Source organism: Candoia aspera, chromosome 5, assembly GCF_035149785.1.
Source record: "Candoia aspera isolate rCanAsp1 chromosome 5, rCanAsp1.hap2, whole genome shotgun sequence".
In the NCBI taxonomy this organism is placed as follows: Eukaryota; Metazoa; Chordata; class Lepidosauria; order Squamata; family Boidae; genus Candoia; species Candoia aspera.
The window spans coordinates 62,815,360-62,836,477 of record NC_086157.1 but is presented as its reverse complement, the minus strand read 5'-3'; the positions used below and the strand labels follow the sequence as shown (position 1 = coordinate 62,836,477).

The 21,118-nt window shown below is 36.2% G+C and overlaps 2 protein-coding genes across 6 annotated transcripts; both read right to left on the bottom strand.

Annotated features, from left to right (window-relative positions):
- Window positions 1-465: 465 nt before the first annotated feature.
- TMEM50B (transmembrane protein 50B) lies at window positions 466-20,818 on the bottom strand. Of its 5 annotated transcripts, none has more exons than XM_063305414.1 (7): window positions 20,744-20,818; window positions 9,714-9,864; window positions 7,623-7,735; window positions 6,695-6,762; window positions 5,878-5,970; window positions 3,804-3,861; window positions 466-1,909 (listed from the first exon to the last, which is right to left on the bottom strand). In XM_063305414.1, exons 2-7 carry the CDS (start codon window positions 9,810-9,812, stop codon window positions 1,864-1,866), a joined length of 477 nt encoding a protein of 158 aa, XP_063161484.1. In that variant the 5' UTR covers window positions 9,813-9,864; window positions 20,744-20,818; the 3' UTR covers window positions 466-1,863. The 5 variants fall into 5 exon arrangements, with proteins under 5 accessions (XP_063161484.1, XP_063161486.1, XP_063161485.1 ...); XM_063305416.1 differs by lacking the exon at window positions 20,744-20,818 and adding an exon at window positions 13,127-13,151; XM_063305415.1 differs by lacking the exon at window positions 20,744-20,818 and adding an exon at window positions 12,979-13,045.
- On the bottom strand, window positions 18,617-20,820 carry DNAJC28 (DnaJ heat shock protein family (Hsp40) member C28). Its single transcript, XM_063305412.1, has 2 exons — window positions 20,744-20,820; window positions 18,617-20,153 (listed from the first exon to the last, which is right to left on the bottom strand). Exon 2 carries the CDS (start codon window positions 20,105-20,107, stop codon window positions 18,974-18,976), a length of 1,134 nt encoding a protein of 377 aa, XP_063161482.1. The 5' UTR covers window positions 20,108-20,153; window positions 20,744-20,820; the 3' UTR covers window positions 18,617-18,973.
- Between the last annotated feature and the right edge of the window lie 298 nt (window positions 20,821-21,118).

Below are 21,118 nucleotides of genomic sequence, written 5' to 3'. Positions count from 1 at the left end.
TCTCTGCATGCAGACAGCACTGCCACCAGACTGATCTGACTGTGCATGGGTGTGTGTGAATGCAGTCAGAGATAGCTTTTTAAGCAGATGCACAAGCCTTGCAAAGGATGTGGCTGCTTTATTGCTTTGGGGTGAATTTGAACAGCACCTCTTTTGAGTGCCTTGACATACCCATTTTTATCATCCCCTTTTTTCTTCCACTTTATCTTCTGAAGTCCATAGCTATTACTGAAAAAAAGGACTACTGCTTAAAGATACGCTAGACTTTCAAGGTTTTTGTTCCCTTCAAAATAAATAAAAGTATCAGGCGGAGAGAGTCTGACTATCACCAAGGAGAAAATCCGTGGACACCGTATTGGAGACTCCATTCCCACTGCAATTATACTGTGCCTTTTGATAATACACAGCTGAGATAAAGCAGCACTGCTGGGTGATCTTTTCAAAAAATCATCTTATGCTAATATGTAAAATAAAGCAAGGTTTTTATATTGCTGATTATTTAACTTTAATGCAATTACAATGAACAAAATAGTTTAATCTTTGTAATATGGTGACAGTCTGGTACCAAGAAAGATGACACAGGACAACTCTTAGCATGTTAAGTTTGCTTCATTGTCTGTCCTTTGAGAGGGCTAAGGAAGGCTTCAAGAAATAACTACCTGGCCAGTTTACTTTCTAGCTGTGGGAAAAGTCAAAAGCATGCAAGGTAGAAAAGCTGGAATATCTGCTTCAGTAGGACCTTCTATAGTCAGACTGTAGAGCAACTTGAATATTCATAATTTAACAGAATTTTTAAATTACATAGCATGCCATAATTTTCAGTATACAGCTAGTCTAGATTAATATGTGTCACTGCACTGCATACATGTTCATTTATATAAATTAAATATCTAAAATTTTTGAAAACATTTAAGATGATAGTCTTGCCATATGTTGTAATAAAAATATATACTCTCTCCACCAATCCTTTTTGTTGGAATCTAAAAGATCACATCTAAAGATACATAGAATTTTTCCTAATAAAGTAAACAATAAAATAGGAGTTCCTGAATTTTTTGAACATAAAATTTCTCTTACTCTGCATATTGCATAAGCATATAAAATATGCAACAATTCTGCATTAAAATAATTGCAATCTCTATATGTATAAATAATATATGAACAGAATCTTAAGTGAGATTATAAAAATCTTTAACAAAATGCCTAAATATTGTAAAATTTCATACAGATTTTTGTTACAATGTCAAATCTATCAGCACTTTTTGGGCCCATCCCATTTTAAGGCATGCTGTGCTAGAAAATTAAGCTCTTAGTGCATTTGCAGTAGCTATTCACAGACTTGCAAAATTAGTGTTAAATGAAATTTGGAATATGGTACTCCTTCACACAAGCACTTAAAAAAAAAGCTTGAAGCTTGAAGAGGTGAAGTCATATAATGGTGGAACCCTGCAGATACTATTTGAGATAAACTTCAGTCTCTCGCGTTCCCATCACTACAACTTTGTCTCTTGGCTGATGTCATCTGAGAAGGTACTAGGCTTATTTGTGCTTAAGAGCAATAGATGTTCTTGAAAAACCTATAGATTTATAACATTCTCAATATATATGATCAGGAAAAAAACCTGCCAACTGCAATAAAAATGGAAGGGTTGGGGTCAGAGGTTACAGAGAACCATAATATACATATGGACAGATCTGCTCTACTAAAAACTTGGAAAAGAATACTAAAATGAGTTCTCTTTCCAAAAAATAAATATACAAATCGTGTGATACAATGAGCTTTGCAAAATAGAATACAACCAAAATGTAGATTCTATTATTTACATAAAAGACTTGCTATGCAGGATGAAGAAAAATGGATTCTTACGCCCACAATTCTTCTGTTCTTCCAAATTTGAAGATAAGGGTACTATGAAAACAGAAGTTTAGATTTGTAAGTCAAGCATTCTTTTGCTCTTCAGTAAAAAGTTACAGTAAAACCTAGCATATATTTCAATTTATTGGTGCTCCCATCACTAGTTTTAAAAGCAAAAGCAGATGTGCTCAAATATGGCACCAATGGATATCATTCCAATATAATCCAGTATTTCTTTGGAGATCTGACCTTGTTTAAACAGCACTTTTTAGAAGGTGAAAGTTAAGGTAGCATACCAACAAAGCCTTATTAACTGAATTAAATTGCCTGTATTTTTCCTTCTACACAGCACTTCTAGGAAAAAAACGAGATCAGTGCTGGATAAGTTAATGCACTCTTAAGATTCAAAGGAATTCAACAAAGTAAAGAAACTGAAAGCATACTGAGGTGAAAGATACATAGCCATATTGCCTGTTAATCTGACTGCTTTAATTTTGAAAAGAAAGTTCGGTAAGAAACCTCAACAAGGTTTTTAAAAGTTGCTAAAATATATTAAACACTGTATAAACATTAAATATGAGACTGCCTCTCCCCACTTAAAATCCAAAAGGTGAGAAACAAAAGAAAAAAGGGAAGATAAAGTCAACAAAACCCAAAGGACAATTCTTAAAATACATATAGGTTTCAGTTGTGTGTTTTAATGATGAACTGCTTGAATGGAAAGAGTTGAGAGAAAGAAAAGGATAAATGATATTTAGCTTCTCAGCTTTACTGATGAAATTGTGTCTAATGACAGTGACTGAAGTTGTGTTGACCTCAGTTGTGTTGAACTGGTGTGGCATTACTGTTGGAGGATATTTCTACACAGAGGGACTTAGAAGCACCAATCAAAAGGTGATGTGTGGTCTTTCCAATATGAGAGGAGATGTAATAAATGAAGACATTTTAAAAAATAACCTTGTGATTGGTCTCTTTCTATATCTACCTGCATATAGAAATGAGGGTACACAAATCTTTAACTGCCAGTTTAAGTTTAAGAGCCAGTTTGGCCTAGTGGTTAAGGCAATGGGCTTGAAACCAGGAGACTGAGAGTTCTAGTCCCGCCTTAGGCATGAAAGCCGGCTGGGTGACCTTGGGCCAGTCACTCTCTCTCAGCCCAACTCACCTCACAGGGTCGCTGTTGTGGGGAAAAGAGAAGGAGGAAGGAGTATTAGGTTTGTTCGCTGCCTTGAGTTATTTATAACAATAATAAAGGCGGGATACAAAATAAATAAATAAAAAATAACTGTGACAAGATACAGCACTGTCTATGCATCTTCCTTTAATGAGCAAAGACAAGTGGAATCAATCCTGAAGACAAAGGAAAAGAGAAAACATGTACTTTTTCCTCTGACTTCATCTTGAGATTTATTTGATACTAAGAACGGGGGTTTAAAAAAACAGCTAGGCAAGGGATGGATCTTCAATTGTTCAAGAATACAAGTTGAAGAAGACTCTACCACAGAACTGGACATATATAAACATCCTTTGATACACAGCAAATCATCAAGACAGCCTTTGTTTTGTACATCTGAATAAAACAGTTATTCTCCAGATGTTTGTTCAGACATAGAAGAGACAAAGATATTCTACTGTGAGAAGCTAGAGTAATTTTTTTTAAAAATCGAGGCAGCAGTACTGAAATTAGAAACAGATTTATTACCCAACCCATCAAATGACAGCAGCAGGAAATCTGATTACAACACCACACTGGAGTAGCCCAGGGTACACTCTTGTTATTTGCTTAGAAATTGTTTTATTACTAGGTTGAATATTTACTTAACTTCTAATTTTGATACACAGTGATCTAGAATGAATACCCGCACACCCAGTTCTGCTGTCTGAATTAACCAATTTAAATATTACAGATTTAACTTACTCATTCAACTTTTTAGGCACCAGTACTTACCTAAAAAAAATCAAAGCATTTTGAAAAAACACAGCTAATCCCGGGTATACATTAGTATCTAAAAATACAAAGGCCAAAAGGTATTTTTTACTTTGATATAAGAAAGGAAGTAAAAGTTACCACACACCACTATAAAATGCAAGGATTTAATTCAAAAGACTATACAAGCTGAGTCTGCCGTGGGAATAGGGCCCTTCACACATCCTAACACAGCATCTTAAAATTCTGTACTGCTACTCAGGGCTTTGAAGTTGAGCTGCTGCTAGGGTAAGGAGAGGCTCTTTAACTCCTACCTAAATATTTGAATTTCAAAAGTTGTCAGCTTATTAAAGAAACCCAATCATATGAGATGTCTATAATTAGTAGGAGAGCATGTAAAACCATGCTCTTTCCAGGTTTCTGAGGTTATCTAAAGTCTCTTTTAAATATAAGAATTCCCTGTATTACTTTAGTGCTAAAATAACCTGAGACTAATTGATGGCACAACTTAGGTTTCCCTTGATGTAAAGTCCAGTCGAATCCGACTCTAGGGGGCGGTGCTCATCTCCGTTTCTAAGCCATGGAGCCAGCGTTGTCATAGACACTTCCGGGTCATGTGGCCAGCGTGACGACTCGGAACGCCGTTACCTTCCCGCCGAAGCGGTACCTATTGATCTACTCACATTTGCATGTTTTCGAACTGCTAGGTGAGCAGGAGCTGGGACGAGCAACGGGAGCTCACCCCGCCGCGCGGTTTCGAACCACCGACCTTCCGATCGGCAGCTCAGCGGTTTAACCCGCAGTGCCACCGCGTCCCTTACAGCCTAAAATAATAGTCTTCTCTTATACATTGTATTTACACAACATGCTTCCGCATTATTAGTATCATCACAATTTACTTAACCTACCAATCAAATTACTTAACCTAATCTTCTGGGTTCACACAATACATTGAATTGTGAACTAGTCAGCATAATAGGCTAAAATATCATTAGCTAGTTTGTGATTCAGTATGTTTTTGAAAACAGAGTTTACAATTTATGCTTGCTACATAGGAAAGGAAATGAGGAACATGTCCTGACTTTTAAGGAAGTCCAGTTCTACTTGGTAAATAGCTGATGTGTTCATGATAAAAGCACATTAGTTAAGTGAAAGCATTGTCTATTTAACATTCAAAACCTCCACAGAATGTAGTATATTTAGTAGGCTGTTCAGTGCTTTGGAGTGTGTGGAGGTGTAAGCATAGCATCCCTCTCCATCTTTTCTGAGGATAGTGTGTCTGCATTTGACAGATGCAGTGCAATCCCAGGAAAAGACACAATTGGTTTGAGGAGTTGTAGTTGGGCTCCATTCCCATCCCACATGCTCTGAAGCATCTTCCGGCCTTCATATCCAAAGTGCTAGACAGTCCTAATATTTACATTCCTGAACTCAGTACTGTATAATTCAATTCAGTTACGGTTAGATCAGCAGAAACCTCTTTGCTTTCTCCAATTCTCTATACAGAATTTCACTTGTAGAGATGTTGCAATTAACTGCCGTCCAGAGTCACATTCATGAGAAGGGCAGCTATATAAATGCGATGAATAAATAAACTGAGGGAAAGCACATTTACTGTTACACAGCCCTGTTCAGACCTATTAAGAGAACCTTTCCCCCATTTTTAAAGCCTGAGCCACACATCTTCAGGAAAACATATGCCAAACAAAGATCTCTACTTCCCCAGCTCATACAGTATGCATTATTGTTCTGTGTTTGAAAAACTGGAAAAAAAGTTGGTTTGATTTGATGGTTACATTTCAGTGCACACATTTTTAAAATCTACTAATACTTTAAATATTCTGAAATTACTTTTATTTAAGCTATATTCTAACCATTCATCTGCTTTTATTTTTATATTGTACTTTTGTGTTCTGTATACTATACTATATTGGACATTTTTAACAGTAAATCAGCCTGAGTTAGTATTTTCTACTCTTATGTTAAATAATTTCAAAACACACAATTAACATGCATTTGATTGATTTAAAACACTAATTCTTTTAAGTGTGTTTTTCTTCCCTTAATTAAAAAAATAGTAAGAAAGGATTCTTACTTTGGGTAACATATGCTCCAAAAAGGATCCATATAGAAGCAATAAGTGAGCCAAACATCAACATGAAGCCAATGAAGAGCCAGACACGAGCACCTAAAATAAGATTTACATTCATTGGGCCAATCTTTACTTTTGTGCGTTAAAGATTTCCATGATAAAAAGGACACATCTACAGAAAAATATACTATTTTCAAATGCCAGATCAATAGTTCCTAATAAATTCAAGGAAATTAAGGTACAGCATGGTGCAAGAGTAACCAGATAAATGTTACCTTTAAGTATTTGGTCTAAATAATTAAGTAATATTTAGCAATGTCAGTACAGTGCAATTAAAGAGGGCTATTTTGGCAAGGGGGGCCTCAACCTTCACAATGAAGTTCATTAGATAACTTTGGGAGCATTATTCAAGTATTTGCTGCAAAGATAAAATGGGACTAGACCCTAAACATACACTGTCCAACGTTCATGAAGGGGGCAACATAAAATTGTGATAAAGCACCACTTCCCATGGGATGGGCAGCTATATAAATTTGACAGATAAACAAACCTTCCTGAAATTATCAGATTATCAAAGAAATTTTTACTCCTTCCTTTGTTCAGCCTGAAAATTTAACATTTTTTCTAAGCATTAATACTGTTTTGACAAAGCAGCATTAGCAGTGTTTTTCTTCAAAAGCAGAAAGAAACTTGTGCATTAATATCTCTTCTTCATAATAATGTTTTGCCTTATAGTATGAAATCAGGACAGGAAGTTCTGCATCTTCTCCTGAATAGCAAGTTTTCAGATCAGGAAGCATGTAAGCAAGAGTGCACTCACCTGTTCTTCCTAAACATCCATCACCATAGCTGTCACCTCTCACTTGAGCATTTGATACAGCATTTATCCTGCAACATTTTCACAGACAAAAAAAATCTTAAGAATAGAAAAAAGCAGAAATAAGATCCATTTGATTACATTTCTTCATTTTGTAATTCATTTTAGCTTTCTTTCCTTTGAATCCAAAGAAGTTAAAGCAGAAAAGATACCAAATCCAAAATATTACAGCTCAGTAACCAGTGTTTAAAACAGGAATACTTAATTTATTTTCTTGTTCGATTTTCTGTAGTTATCGTATTTGTCTGATAGTTTACTATGCCTAAGCATCTTTTTTTCTGATGTGGTCACAGACCAATACAATGAACAGTAATGCCTTGAAGTGAGAAAAATAGTAAGTTGTAATCAGTTTTAATAACAGCTGGCATGAAGGCATATTGAAATGGGAAAACCATAGAGCAGGAACGGTTCTCTGAAGATGGAATGGAAATCTTTAGTACAAACAAAACCCTTTGTTTTTTTAATCTTTTTTTTTAAAGCAGAAAATCTTTATACATAGATGTTAAGGTATGAGCAATAATGAACAAATGAGAAATCAAGGAACTCCCTTAGAAATTTATTTTGCTTTTGTAACTGTCAACAAACAATAATTCAAAAAACAACTGAAGTACAGAGAACAGGTGTATATATAGTGAACTGATTCAAACATGACTCTTGCTGAGTACAAGGATACACGTACATTGTATTCTAGACAAGATTCAGAAATGGATTTGCCATGGCTTTCTTCCAGGATGTTTTTAGTCTGGTCTACAGCCTGTGATTTCCTAGTGGTGTCCCACTAACCCTAACCAGATCAAATCCTGCTTAGTCTTTTCAACATCAGCCAATGCAAACAAAGTGCTTCCCCTGCCGTGACTTTACACAGACTTACATGAAAAAAGCGAGAGTGGAAAATACTCCACATGTGTGGAATGCATGGTTCATTTCTTCTGGCTTAGAGTAAGCTACTGCAGCATCTATCATTATCCACCAACCTGTAAAAAACTGTAAAAATATGATTGATCATTTAATTCCAAAAACTATTTTAAAAAAATGCATCTGTTTCTTCCCAATATCATCACTCCTTCATTAAGCACCATAATCATATGAGCCCCAGCCATTCAATTCCATAATTGAAACCAAGCTTCTAAGCCAAATAGATAGATTGTCACAAGTTATTCATTTCCAATGTCATTAAGACAATGATATGCTGGAAAAGGTAGTGTGAACAAGGTATTTGCAATCTATACTATTAGATTTAATTATAAAAGCCACAGTAAGAGAAAGCCAAACAAACAGACTCCATGACTTGGAAAGAAGGATCTCTTAATCCTCCACCATGAGTTATCATTAAGTAGTTGTACTTAACTTTTAGATTGCATTTCTGTAAAATATATGAAGCAATGCAGAATAAAAACATAAAAATAGCATATCATAATTTTTTACCCAAAAAATTATCACAAACGTGTATTAAATGTTTTTAAATAATATGCTAGTTCAGCCAAGAATAGCAAAAGTAACTCTTACAATTTACTAGTTATTAACGTTAGTATAAAGTCACAATCCCATAAAAAGGCACATTGGATTAGCCTTTTATAATTCAAAACATTTCATTCTTAAGTCATTTGATACAGCAAATTCTCCACATCAATACTTTAATGACTCAATGAATCAGGAGGATTGGGGGAATCACTAGAAAAATAAGCTACTAGCACTGGAACATTTATAAAGTATGTCTGGAATAGTATCAAATAGTCATCAGTACAAATATATTTATCCATAAAGCCTGTGTTCTTTCAATACTCTGTTGTATTGTGGGAAGGGGATGTTTCCAGTTTGCAAAAGAAAACAAACATCGGCAAAAATTTGCAGTTCATACCACTTTCAAGGCATCTTTTTGTAACACAAAGGATTCTTTCCTGGCCAATAAATATTGTTATTTCTCAAATAGATATGGCTGTGTTAGCTGGGGCTTATTCTAGGCTCATGATACTTAAAAAAGTGCTTTTGATTGGCTGTAAGTATTTTTATTCCAGAAACTCTACAAGAACATAGTTCAGAACACTGTTATCTGTCTGTTTCCTAGAGAACACAATTTTGGGGGAAATATGTGGAGAACTGCATTGTAAGAGGCCAAATGATATCAGTATAAGTTCAAATATAATAATACATACAAATATAAATTGAGAGATTTTACTGATAACAAGTGGGAAGTTCTATTAAATAATAAAACTTTCTAGCCTTTCTTTACTATAAGAAATAATTATTAAAATACAAGAAATATAATGCAAGCCACTTCCAGATGACCAGTCTTTCCAGCTTCTAACTTTGGACTCAGCGTCAGTTGACGCTGACCTGGACTACTATGATTACTTTCAAATATATTTTGGATATCTGGATATTATAAGCATGGTACTGTAATTTATTATTGATTACTATTAGGCATATCAAAGTATAAGCATGGCCATGTTTGCACATTTGCAAGTCTACAAAGCTCACAGACAATCGGTAGCTAGTCACCACTTGTCCTTCCAATGGATATTGCATTACTAACATAATAATTCATGAGTTCTCACAGCAATGAGGACCTGACTAAGGTATCATGTGATGAGCAAGCACTCATCTCACTCCATGATTAGAACTGAACATCCATCCATCATTATTTGTAAAAGATTACAGATACAGCAGTTATGAGGACGTCTTCAAGTCATTAGAAAAGAATTAAAATTAATCCAAGTTTTCCTTTTTCTTTTATGTGCAAAAGAAAAAAAAAGAAAACCCACAAAAATATGTAACTCTTACTAATCAAAACTAATATTATATACATCACATCATACAATGTCACTGTCAAGTCATACTAAACAACTGAATTATTAAAATTAATGCAAATTAGTTGGATGCCACAAACCCTTACAGAAGTGAGATATAGGTCATGATAATACAAGGACTTAAAATAAGCCATAAATAATGTCATATGACTTACCAAGACCCCAGCTACCACAGAAGCAACTGTATTTCTTCTTTCACTCCAATCAATACATTCACATTCAGGCCAACGGAAATTGTCTAGGAAGCCTGCCATTTTTCAAGTTCAGGTGGGCTTCTTTACACTAGATTTTTGTAAGTACCCACTCCTAAACAAAAGATTAGAAAGAAAACCAAACTGAAGACCAATGGGGTTATTTTCATGTTATAGCTTGGATTGGATGAAAAGACTGTTTCAATTAATTGAATTATATATTAGCTCTGTGTCACTATATTCTGATATCCTTAAGAATGTTTATTGTGCATTTCTCAGTATTTTTTCAATACTGAGTATTGGAGAGGAACATTAATAGTGGCTCGTTCAAAGGAGAGGAGAGATTAAGTTTAAATCAGAACTTTCTGGCTCACAACTTAGTTCAATGAGCAGAACACCAAACAGAACGCTCAATTATAGCATTTTGAGGAGGAAGGCCTACCTATAATACAGGAGGGAATCACATCATCATCAAGACCAATACTTAGGCCTTTACAAAATAAAGCACCTTGGAGGCTGATACTCCACTAAGCCCTTTAAGACTATGATGAAAAGCAAAGTGATGAACTGTACCAAATATTATTCAATCAAATCACAAAGAACTAAACACATACATACACTTCTAGAATCATCAGCATAAGCAACAGTAACTTCAAAAGCCATATTCTTCATATGAACAAATACAAAAATATGCATAAACTTGTGCACGTTTGACTATTACAACTGAATGCAGGTTATACTGATTTCAATTGGAACTAAATTTAACTAATGATCTGGATCTGACTCATGTGTCCCATTTCTACTTTCATATACTTTTGCATACATACTCATTCCTTTCTTTTAATCCTTCAGCATCAAAATAGAAGGATAATGATGATAAAGTATATTTTACAAAAGATACACAGACACAGAAATATATGCAAAATACTTATCATATCCAGATTTGTATTTATTTATACAGGATAATTTGTGTATAATTCTTTCTTTGGATGCAATGACTAGGTTTGTACAATATTTTAGGCTAAAATGTGATCAGCTAGTGTACGGTTCAGTGTGTTCCATAAACCCCAGGTAACGGTAAATTCAGTAAACCAAGGTTCAGAAAATTAATTAGCATGTTATATCAAGGTAGTCATTAATTAGTCTTGACAGTAAAACATATTCCATAGTTCTTTCTAGGAAGATGTTTTACTCAGAAACAATTTATCTAGGAACAGTTATTATAGTAAGCATGAAGTTGTCTATACTCTCTTTTAGGACAGGACAATACACAGAATTAAGAAGTTAATGAATTATTAGTAAGCCATGCTGTTCCCCATTCAGTGGTACAAAACACAAAAAGGAACAGAGGAAATGAATACCCTTGCTTGTCAATGCATACATACACCCTTTTATATACACACACAAATTTGTGTTTTAAGGCCCCAATTTATTTCAGAGATTTCCAGGCAGTTCCTCCCTTCCATTCATTTCTTTAAAAATAACACCAGATATTTCAAGGAAAAGTTGAAGAACATCCTTTTTGGAACAGCTGTGAGACTAGAGATAGGCACTTCCTCCCTTACAATTGTAAAATAAAAAATGGAGAGAAAAATATACAGCTGCATCCTTTGAACTTTCTCTTTACATGAAACACATATTATTTATTTTTAATATTTATAAAAATAATAAAGGCAGGATAAAAAACTCAAGGCAGTGAACATACCTAATACTCCTTCCTCCTCCTATTTTCCCCACAACAGCAACCCTGTGAAGTGAGTTGGGCTGAGAGAGAGAGACTGGCCCAAGGTCACCCAGCCGGCTTTCATGCCTAAGGCGGAACTAGAACTCACAGATTCCTGGTTTCTAGCCCAGCACCTTAACCACTAGACCAAACTGGCTCTCCTTAGGCATATATCTTTTAACAACTTTTTTTGTGCTGTACTTGATACCCAGAAAAATATTCAACCTGATACTTCACATTGAAAATAAAAATTTATTAGTCATTTTGAATGAAGATGAAAGAACAGCTGTTATAATTTATAAAATTCCTAGCAAAATGAAGGGGAAGCAACCTTCCAGGTATTTTGAATTATAACTCCAATAAACCTAAGTCAGTGCAGTCAATCAGAGATTACAGTTTGTTCTAACATTTCTGAAATTGCTATATTGGCTGTAATATCCAATTATGTCCAATTCAATATTAAGCAAATTCTATAGACTACATGTTTCTTTGACAAGTTAACACCCTATCATAAGTACACTCAGCACTTGTTCCTCTCTGCTCTAATGCATTCAGTAAGCATTTGCCACAATTTCATAGAACAAGCTCACACATTCACATCCTTTATTCAGAATTAGATTACGAAGTGCAAAGCTACTGAAGATCGGATACTAAAAACAATATAATCAAATTAAGAACTTAAAAGTTATTATTTTATTAAGATTTATCTGAGAATTAAAACACACTGAACTCTAAAAGAAACATTTCAAGCCAATTTATTATGCATTTGTCATCCACTACTGATTCTTTTAATCTCCAGGAGAATATACCCCATCTTTTTAAAGCTACAGTTCTAATAAAGGCCACACAAGATAATAAGGTCTAATTCTCATTATTCTCATCCTCCAGAAGGACTTAAATTATTTTATTCACCCGGCAGATTGTGGTCACGCAAGTAGAACCAGTTTCAAATTAAAAGATACTGTACTAGGTTGCAACTATTTCCACTGAGTATAATTAAGCCGAACATTATATAGACGCACCGTGGGTGGAGATCGCTTTTCTAGCTATTCCTGTGTAGGGCTTTAATCTTTAAAAAAAAGGACGAAGAAAAAGGTATAGAAAGAGATGTCAGGAGTGGTGCATCCACACGGACATGAATAACCTCGCTTGAAAAAGGAAAGTAAAAGGGGCGCTTGAAGGCTAAATGAGTGAGGCGGGAGAGAATTAGACGCAGCACCTATTCAGAATTATTAAAGATTTCTGTTTCCTTAAAGGTTTGTTTCCTTTGCAATTCTGTTGACACCGTCGACGCACAAGTCAGTGCCAGGCTCCATCGGTCTCCCCACCATCTCCCAGCTGAGCCGCTATTTCTTTCTTTTTAAAAGCTTCTCGCTACTCCAGGAAAGCAAGCGAGGTTCCTCACTTTGCCTGCCCGTTAACCTCATGACCGCCAGAAAAAGAAGCGGCACTGGGCGGCGCCCATTTAATTAAAAAAAACCTACCATTTAATTAAAAAAAACCTACCTTAATTCCTCTCAGGTTAAAGAAAGCAAGCAAGCGGCAGGACGAAACAGCAGAAAGAATGTCTCCACCCCTCCACCCGAGTCCCCACGAGCCCCTGAGCAAAGAGAGCTGGGGAAGAAGGCGACACGCGCCAAACCAGGTCCCTCACCTAGTAGAAGGCGCCTCTCCATGCACGACCCCACCGTCCCGGCTCTACCAGCAAGAGGCATGAGAGAAGGACGGGGTCCTTAGCCAATCGACAGCCAGCGTCTCGTCACAATGGAGGACGGACTACTTGCTAGTAAGCGCGGGGATTGGACAGCGGCGCAGGCTTGCTTTTCCGGGAATAAAAGTGGGCATAGACCGGGGTTCCGCCCACCTCCTCGACTTGCAACAGTAGATGAAGAGTAGCAGGACCTGCTGACTCGCCGCCCCCGCGATCAAGGCGTATGAGGCAGTAGGAAAAGTGGGGAGGAGTCCAAGGCTGTAAACTCCTTGAAAGTCGTAGCGCACGTTTCGACCTTATCCATCTTTATTTGGAGAGCGGTCTCAATGAACTTAATAGGGATTCTTTCCAGTTAAATGCGCATAAGACCGCATCTGCAAAGAACGCGAAGTTAGCTAGCAAACACACTTCTAAATTCGTTGCAATTTTCATTGTACTCACTTCTTTTATTCATACAGTATTTCTTGTTCTCCCTTTCCATGTACTGTATACGTTGAACATTAAAACAGCCCTGCTGGATCAGGCCAAAGCCAGCGTTAATCCAATTATTTGTTTCTCAGGGCAAATCTAGATGGGTTTTGAGATACTTGCAAGCAGGAGGTAGAAATATATTCCTCTCCCACCACTATTCCCCTCCAGCTGGGGAGATACGTTGCCCGACTTGGGAGGTAACACTGAGTCTTCAGGAGCAATAGCATTTGTTAGCCCTGTCCTCCATGAATTTATCCAATCTCATCGCTAATGGCCATCACCACGTGTGTTGATAACTGTGGCAGGCTATTCATTATGTGAATTTTTTTTGTTTTAAATCTCTTTCCAATCTGCTTCACTGGTTCCTGGTCCTAGTGTTTTGAGAGTTTTCACTTTCTTCATGCATGATTTTACACACCTTGATCATGCTTCCCTGCTTGCCTTTATTTCGAACTAAAGAGTCCTCAAATAACCTTTTCTCATAAATACCTTTCAATCTATGATCGTTTTATTTGCCTTCTTCTGCAATCTTTCCAGCTCTTACTGTATCCTTTTTCAGATGTGATTACAACTGTATATAGTACTCTATATGCATCATACTTTTGCAAAAAGGAATTTTTATTTTCCTATTAATCCTTAGCATGGAATTTGCCATGATAACTGTGAAACGTGCACACGCTGGGGTGACGTTGTTGAGCTATTCATTATGACTTCACAATATACATCTTATACCCCATTAATGTATTTACAAATGTATTGACTTTTACAAAGTCAAGATTTTTGGCCACATGTACAACTTTTGTGAGTGTGTGTGCGCGCCTTTGAGTTAGTCTTGACTCATGGTTACTTCCTGCACAAGTCCCTGCAGTTTTCTTGGAAATGTTTTCAGAAGTTATTTGCCATTGTCTTCCTCCTAGGGCTGAGAGTGTGTGACTGGCCAGTCATCCAACTGGCTTCATACCTAAGTCAGGATTAGAACTCACAGTCTCCCAGTTTCTAGCCTGGTGCTTACCCACTACATCAAACTGGCTCTCATGTACAACGTACTACACTAACGTGAATTGAATTGCATTTGCCATTTGGTTGAGCATTCCCACAGTGCAGGGAAAACCTCCTAGAGCTGTTCACAATCCCTTTGGTGTTTTACCACCCTGTATAGTTTAACATAATCTGCAAATTTAGCCAGCTCATTGCTTATCTCTAGGTCAAGATCATTTATGAACAGGTTAAAAAGTACTGGTCCTAACAAAGATCCTTGAGGAAATCCACTTCTTCACTCCATTGCGAAAACTGCCTACAGGTAGTCCTCATTTATTGACCACAATTGGGACTGGCAACTCAGTCGTTAAACACAGCAGTTGCTAAGTGAAACCATGACTATGATCTTCAGTTTTCCTTTGCTTTACAGACCTGCGAAGGTCATAAATGCAAGGACTAGTTGTAAAGTTACTTTTTCATCACTGTTGTAACTGCAAACTGTCACTAAATGAGGTAGTCACTAAATGAGGACTACCTGTATTTGTTCTTACTCTTGCTATCTGCTCTTTAACTCATTTGCAACCCATAAAGAGACAGGTTCTCTCATCCCATGCTATGGTTGCTAAGCTTGGCGAATAGCCTTCATAAGGAAGTTTGACACAGGGCTTTTGAAAATCCAGCCATGTGCCAGCTGAAACTTGCAAAAAATTCCAAAAGGCAGGTGAGGTTGGATTTATCTTTGAAGAATCCATGCTGATTTTCCTTCATTGTATCTTGTTCCTCTATCAATCTTTTTTTATTTTACTATTTTTACCAACTGCCTAGAACAGAAATTAAACTGATTGGCCTATTATTTCCCGGCTCTTCGCCAGGGTTTTTAAAGTCACATAACCTACCTTCCCATCCTGTCACTGAGTCTGATTTGAATGATAAACTACAATTTTTTGCTAGTTCAGCAATTTCACATTTGAGTCATCCCAACCTAGTCATTTGTTACAATGCAGTCTCTCAAGAGATCCAGAATATTTTCTAATATTATCTCAATTTGCTTTAGTTGTTCTGATTTTGCTCATATATCTGTTCCATATAAGAACTTCTATAAGACAGATGTGGAAGAACTCATTCAGTTTTTCTGCACTTTCCATATTCTCCTTCAAGATATTCTCCTTCAAGATTCCTTGTAATCCTTTGTCATCTAATGACCCAACTATTTCCCTATCTGACTTTTTAATTTGTAGGGGTCTGGATGGGGAACAACAGGCTTCACCTGAACCCTGGTAAGACGGAGTGGCTGTGGGTTAAGGGTTCCTCCGTATCCAGGACGTCATCTTTAGTTCTGGATGGGGTTGCACTGCCCCAGACAGACCTGGTGCGTAACCTGGGGGTCCTCATGGACTCACGGCTCCTGCTGGAAGAGCTGGTGGCAGCCGTGGCCAGAAGGGCCTTTGCACAGCTTCGTGTTGTGCATCAGTTGCGCCCTTTCCTGGATCGGGAAGCCCTTCAGATGGTTACTCATGCCCTTGTTATCTCCCATATAGACTACTGCAATGCGCTCTACATGGGGCTACCCTTGAAGAGTATCCAGAAGCTTCAGCTGGTCCAGAATGCGGCTGCATGGGCTATTTTTGGCGCCCCTAGAAGGGCGCACATAACACCTTTGCTACGTGAGCTGAATTGGATACCAGTTTGCTTCCGGGTCCAATTCAAGGTGTTGGTTATCACCTTTAAAGCCCTACATGGCATGGGACCGGGTTACCTGAGGGACCACCTCTTCCCCGTATCATCAGCCTGTCCCACCCGCTCATGCAGAGAAGGCATGCTGCGGACCCCGTCAATAACAGAATTCCATCTGGCGGGGTCCAGGAGGCCAGTCTTCTCGGCAGTAGCACCCGCCCTTTGGAACATCTTGCCCCCAGAGGTAAGATAAGCCCCATTGCTTTTAGCCTTCCGGAGGAAGTTGAAGACCTGGCTCTGCCACTGGGCTTGAGGCAGGGAGGAGAATCGACATACTTGGGGTTGGCTGGTGCCTTGAAGTGCCCCTCCTACATGATGGTTGAAGAGATCATAGCCATCTGGATTTTATGAGCTGGAGTAGTTAAGAAATTGTTTTGGTTTTTAATGGGATTTTATTGGAATTTTACTGTGTTTTTATTTGAGTTTTTATTGTATATTTATTCTGTGTTGTAAACCGCCCAGAGTCCCTCCGGTCGGAGGAGATGGGCGGTGACAAATTTGATAAATAAATAAATCAAATATATTCAAAGAAATCATTATTCCCTTTTATGATTTTTTGCCACATGTTCAAATTATTCTGTTCCTTTGCATTCCTTATTATCATCTTATGCTTTGTCTGCCAGAACATGTGTTCCTTTTTGTCTCATTAGGACAGACTTTCAATTTCCTGAAGAAAGCCTTATTTTTACATCCTTCTGGACACTGCTAGAAAGCTATCCTCCTCCTGGTTGATCCTTTCTTATGCTGTGGAATATGTTCTAGCTGAACATCAGTTACTGTGATTTTAAATAACCTTCAGATACTTGAAGATATTTGGGCCTTTTGACTTTTCTTTTCAGTCTATTTTTCAGTACTCCATTCATTTTTAAGAAATTTCCCCTTCTATAATTAAATCTGGATCCTGCTGGCAGATTCCCATTTGTCTGTATGTTAAATTTAATGCCATTATGGTAACTGTTTCCCACTGGCTAGAATACAAATACTGTTTCAGTTTGTGATTCTGCATTGAAGATTACTTTCATCACGTTATTTTTCAGAGAATAGTGAGAAAAAGTGATACAAGTAGAGAGACCTTGTACCTTAAGGGTAACTAAAGGGAACAACAAGCACAGGTTTTTCAGTGGACAAGAAACCATTTATGTATTTATTGTGTGACAAGGGAGAGGTTTAAGGGGGAATTTCTATCAATAGAAATGGGAAACATTTTCACTTATATATATTTTATTAAATTAGTATTATTAAATATTTTAATGAAAATTAATTAAAGATATTAATATTAAAACTAAAATTTAATAACATTAAATTATAGAAATTATTACCTATCTTTGTAGGAAAATTCAAGGAGACAAAAAATCAAACCAATTTTTATTTATCAGTTATAAATTTTTTTGCAGAATGCCAAAAAGCAGCTGGTTGAATGACTCTACATAATGTTATAACAGATTACTTGGGGGATATTAGTAATCATGCAACCATGTATCTTGGTATGGGGCTCAGATACAGTGTCCAGTTGGTTTCAGTGGAGGTTATTTACTGAATATAGCCAGTGTGAAACCTAAGCCATTAACACTAAGTAGATATACAGTAATACCCATCACGTTCTACAGCATACAGTTTGTTGAACTTTCCAATTATATCTTTCTTCGCAAAATAGCATTTCTGTAAGCCTCTTCAATTACATTAACTGCATCTGATGTCACTCCCACAAGCACTCCTTGTTTCACCCCAATTTAGTAATCACTGGTAACCTAGATTTCTGATCATCAGTTTCCAGCCCCAATAATTTTAAACCTGCACCTCCTTAAGTGTAGCATTATAATTATTTTGAGAGCAAAGTTCCTTCCTTTCATATTCTGATACGAATTTTTGAATTATATTTTTGAGTTATAGAGCACTTCTGTATATTTTTAGTTCAAACAGATGTCACACTTACTCAATAGCCTAATTATCAAGTAATTTTTCATAGGATTTCAGCCTAAAACAATTTTTGTTTAATTAGCAGCAAGATTAGCCCACTCCTTTTAATAAATGAGAATGGGCTATCAATACAAATAGCTAATAGTAATTAACTATTAAACAAAGCAGTATAAAATATATGAAAAATAATGTGCATTCATAAAAAAGCATTCATATCTGGCCTCAGGTTTTAACATTTTCTTAATTGGCTTTTGCAGGAAAAAAAAAATTGCAGGATGACAGGAGGAGCTTGGAAATAATACAGTTATATCAGTTTACAGATTAGAGAACAGCTTTCTCATGATTTCAACATCAATTTCTTTTTATCCCTAAAAGTACATAAAGAAGTATCTTCTCTTAAATGTACTATTTCAAAACACAGAGTAGTCCTTTTTTGAAAAAAATACCCTAATTTATGAACACAATTAATATTCTAGTTATTTAAATATTAATTTGACAAAGGAATATCAACAAAAATAAGATTATTGGTAAAAATTTATTAGTAGTTTTGCAATTCAATTCAGTTCTTCAGTTTGAATAAGGGATTGTTCCAATAGTTAATTGGAAAAAAGAACAGAAAACCTTTGGCAAGTTCTATAAATCTTATTTAAAGTGCATTGAATATGAAACTAAATTACTACATTCTTAATCTTACTTCAAAATAAGATTTATCCATTTAAAAAAAATGGTTTTCATGTCACGTCTACCAAGTTCAATTTCAGTTTCTGTTTTCTTTGCTTCTGGTTCGGACTTCTTTTTCATCTGGGTTTCATAGATGTCTTGTGCGCGTGCAATCTCTTTCTCTGCATTAAAATGCACCATCTGTCTACTAAGAATAGGAACAACCAAGTTGAAATCATTAATTCTTTTGTTTAATGTCTTAATATTTTCCCTAAGTTCTTCACAAACTTTCTTCCATTGCTTCTCTTTTTGGGCTGTCATTGGATCTCCTAACTTATTCCTAGAAGCTACTATAGCCTTCCTTAACTTTCCAATTGTTTCCCGTATTTCTTTCTGTATAAGGATCCATTCTGGTTGGTATCCATTATCTATCAGGATCCTATTCAGATTGTGCGTCATAGGATCAATGTGTAGGCAGTCTGAAAATTTTTGTAATGGCTTTCCTTTACCACTTAGATTATCAAAGTCTCCTTTTGCCATAGATTCTTGAATGAGGTCTTCAACCAAACGTTCAATTGCTTGGGTTATTTTTGCTTTTTTACTTTGCTTTACATCTTTAGCTAACATAACATCACCCACAGCCAGCTGGCTCTCCATTTGCCGCTGTCGATATTCCATGATTTGTTCAGAAGCTCGATCAACTCTGAACTGCACATACTGCCTTTCCCTTTGACTTGGAGTACCAAAACCAATACCTTCAAAATTTAAATACTGTCTATGTTGTACAGCTTTCAATTTTAATTTGTCTTCAACATCATCCTCTTCCTTGTCTCTTGATTTTATTTTCTTGACCATATCATTAAGCACAACTCTGTAAGCTTCTTCAATCTGAACAAAAGTTGCAGAATCTGCTGTAGCTGATCCACTATCTGGATGGTATTGCTTAGCAAGGTCTAGAAATGAATTTTTAACATCATCCAGTGAACACCCTTCTCGAAGTTTAAGCAGCTTGTAAGAGTCTATAATGTCTTGAGGTTTGTGATCTGACATCAGTCTACAGCCATAGGTAAAGCAATGTTGAAATGATCTTGCTTTCTTTGGAACCAACACTGAACACATCCAGACATGATAGTGAATTTTTCTCATCAGCACCACACACTTCATAATTCTTCAGTGCAGCTATAGTATTAACCATCGCCTAACTGTAAATCTGAACAAGTTTAAATAGAATTAAATGGATTATTATAAATTAATACTTCTTAAATTACCTATTGTTAATACAAGGCTCTTTTCTGTTAGACAGTTTTAGAAAATCAAACTGAATCGGTACACACAGTAACAATTTAGAGGGCAAAATTTGTGCACTGCACTTTATATCTGCTGCTGGATATCCCATTATGTCAATGGAATCTATTTTAGGAGACATGTTGATTCTGCCATGGTGTATTAATACAACAGAAATTGTTCTCCTGAATAATGAACAATTATGAATTGGAGTTCAACATAGACTGCACATACTCCACGGACATTAATTGAAAGAAACACAATCCATTTCCATCAAATATTATAATATTTAAAATGTAATTGATTAAAAAGCCAATGATTTATTAACCCAACTAGGAAATCAGTGAGGTCAACTAAAAAGAAAAAAAATATTTCCCAGCAGACTAACCTAATCATACAAATATTGCCCCAGAATGCTGCAGAATGACAGCATTATGCTGCAATGCTGCCAAACAATGATGTGTAAAACGTAATAGAATTTCTTAATATTATAGAGTTAAAACCATTAATACTTACCTTTCATTCTTCTATAAAAGCATGGTTATTCTGCACATCTTGAGAGTACTGAATTCTACTGGATTTCTTTTTAGACTGTGAAAAAATGAAAATTCCCACCAAAAAATATGAACAGCAGCAAAGGTGAACTGTTGGTCCATCAATTAAACCACTCTATTACTAAGCTGAAATGCGACCATTATTTTTCATACATTATGTCAAATATTTTTTTTCTTTTTCTACCTCTTGTTATCCTTTATTGTGACTCATTCCTAAAAGGAGCTGTTTCTTGTAATTCACCTGTTCATGGTTCTAATTAAAACCCCTTCCCTTTCCAACCTAAAACAAGTGCAAAATAACAATGTAGGACTGGCATTTGGTGTAGGCTCAGTTTTG

Coding starts and splice junctions, on each gene's coding strand:
- DNAJC28 (XM_063305412.1), bottom strand. CDS start 20,107: ATGAAGTGTGTGGTGCTGATGAGAAAAATTCACTATCATGTCTGGATG.
- TMEM50B (XM_063305414.1), bottom strand. CDS start 9,812: ATGGCAGGCTTCCTAGACAATTTCCGTTGGCCTGAATGTGAATGTATT. Junction 6,763..7,622: donor TCCACTCTCGCTTTTTTCAT/GTAAGTCTGTGT, acceptor AAAATGTTGCAG/GATAAATGCTGTATCAAATG. Junction 1,910..3,803: donor AATGCTTTGATTTTTTTTAG/GTAAGTACTGGT, acceptor CTGTTTTCATAG/TACCCTTATCTTCAAATTTG.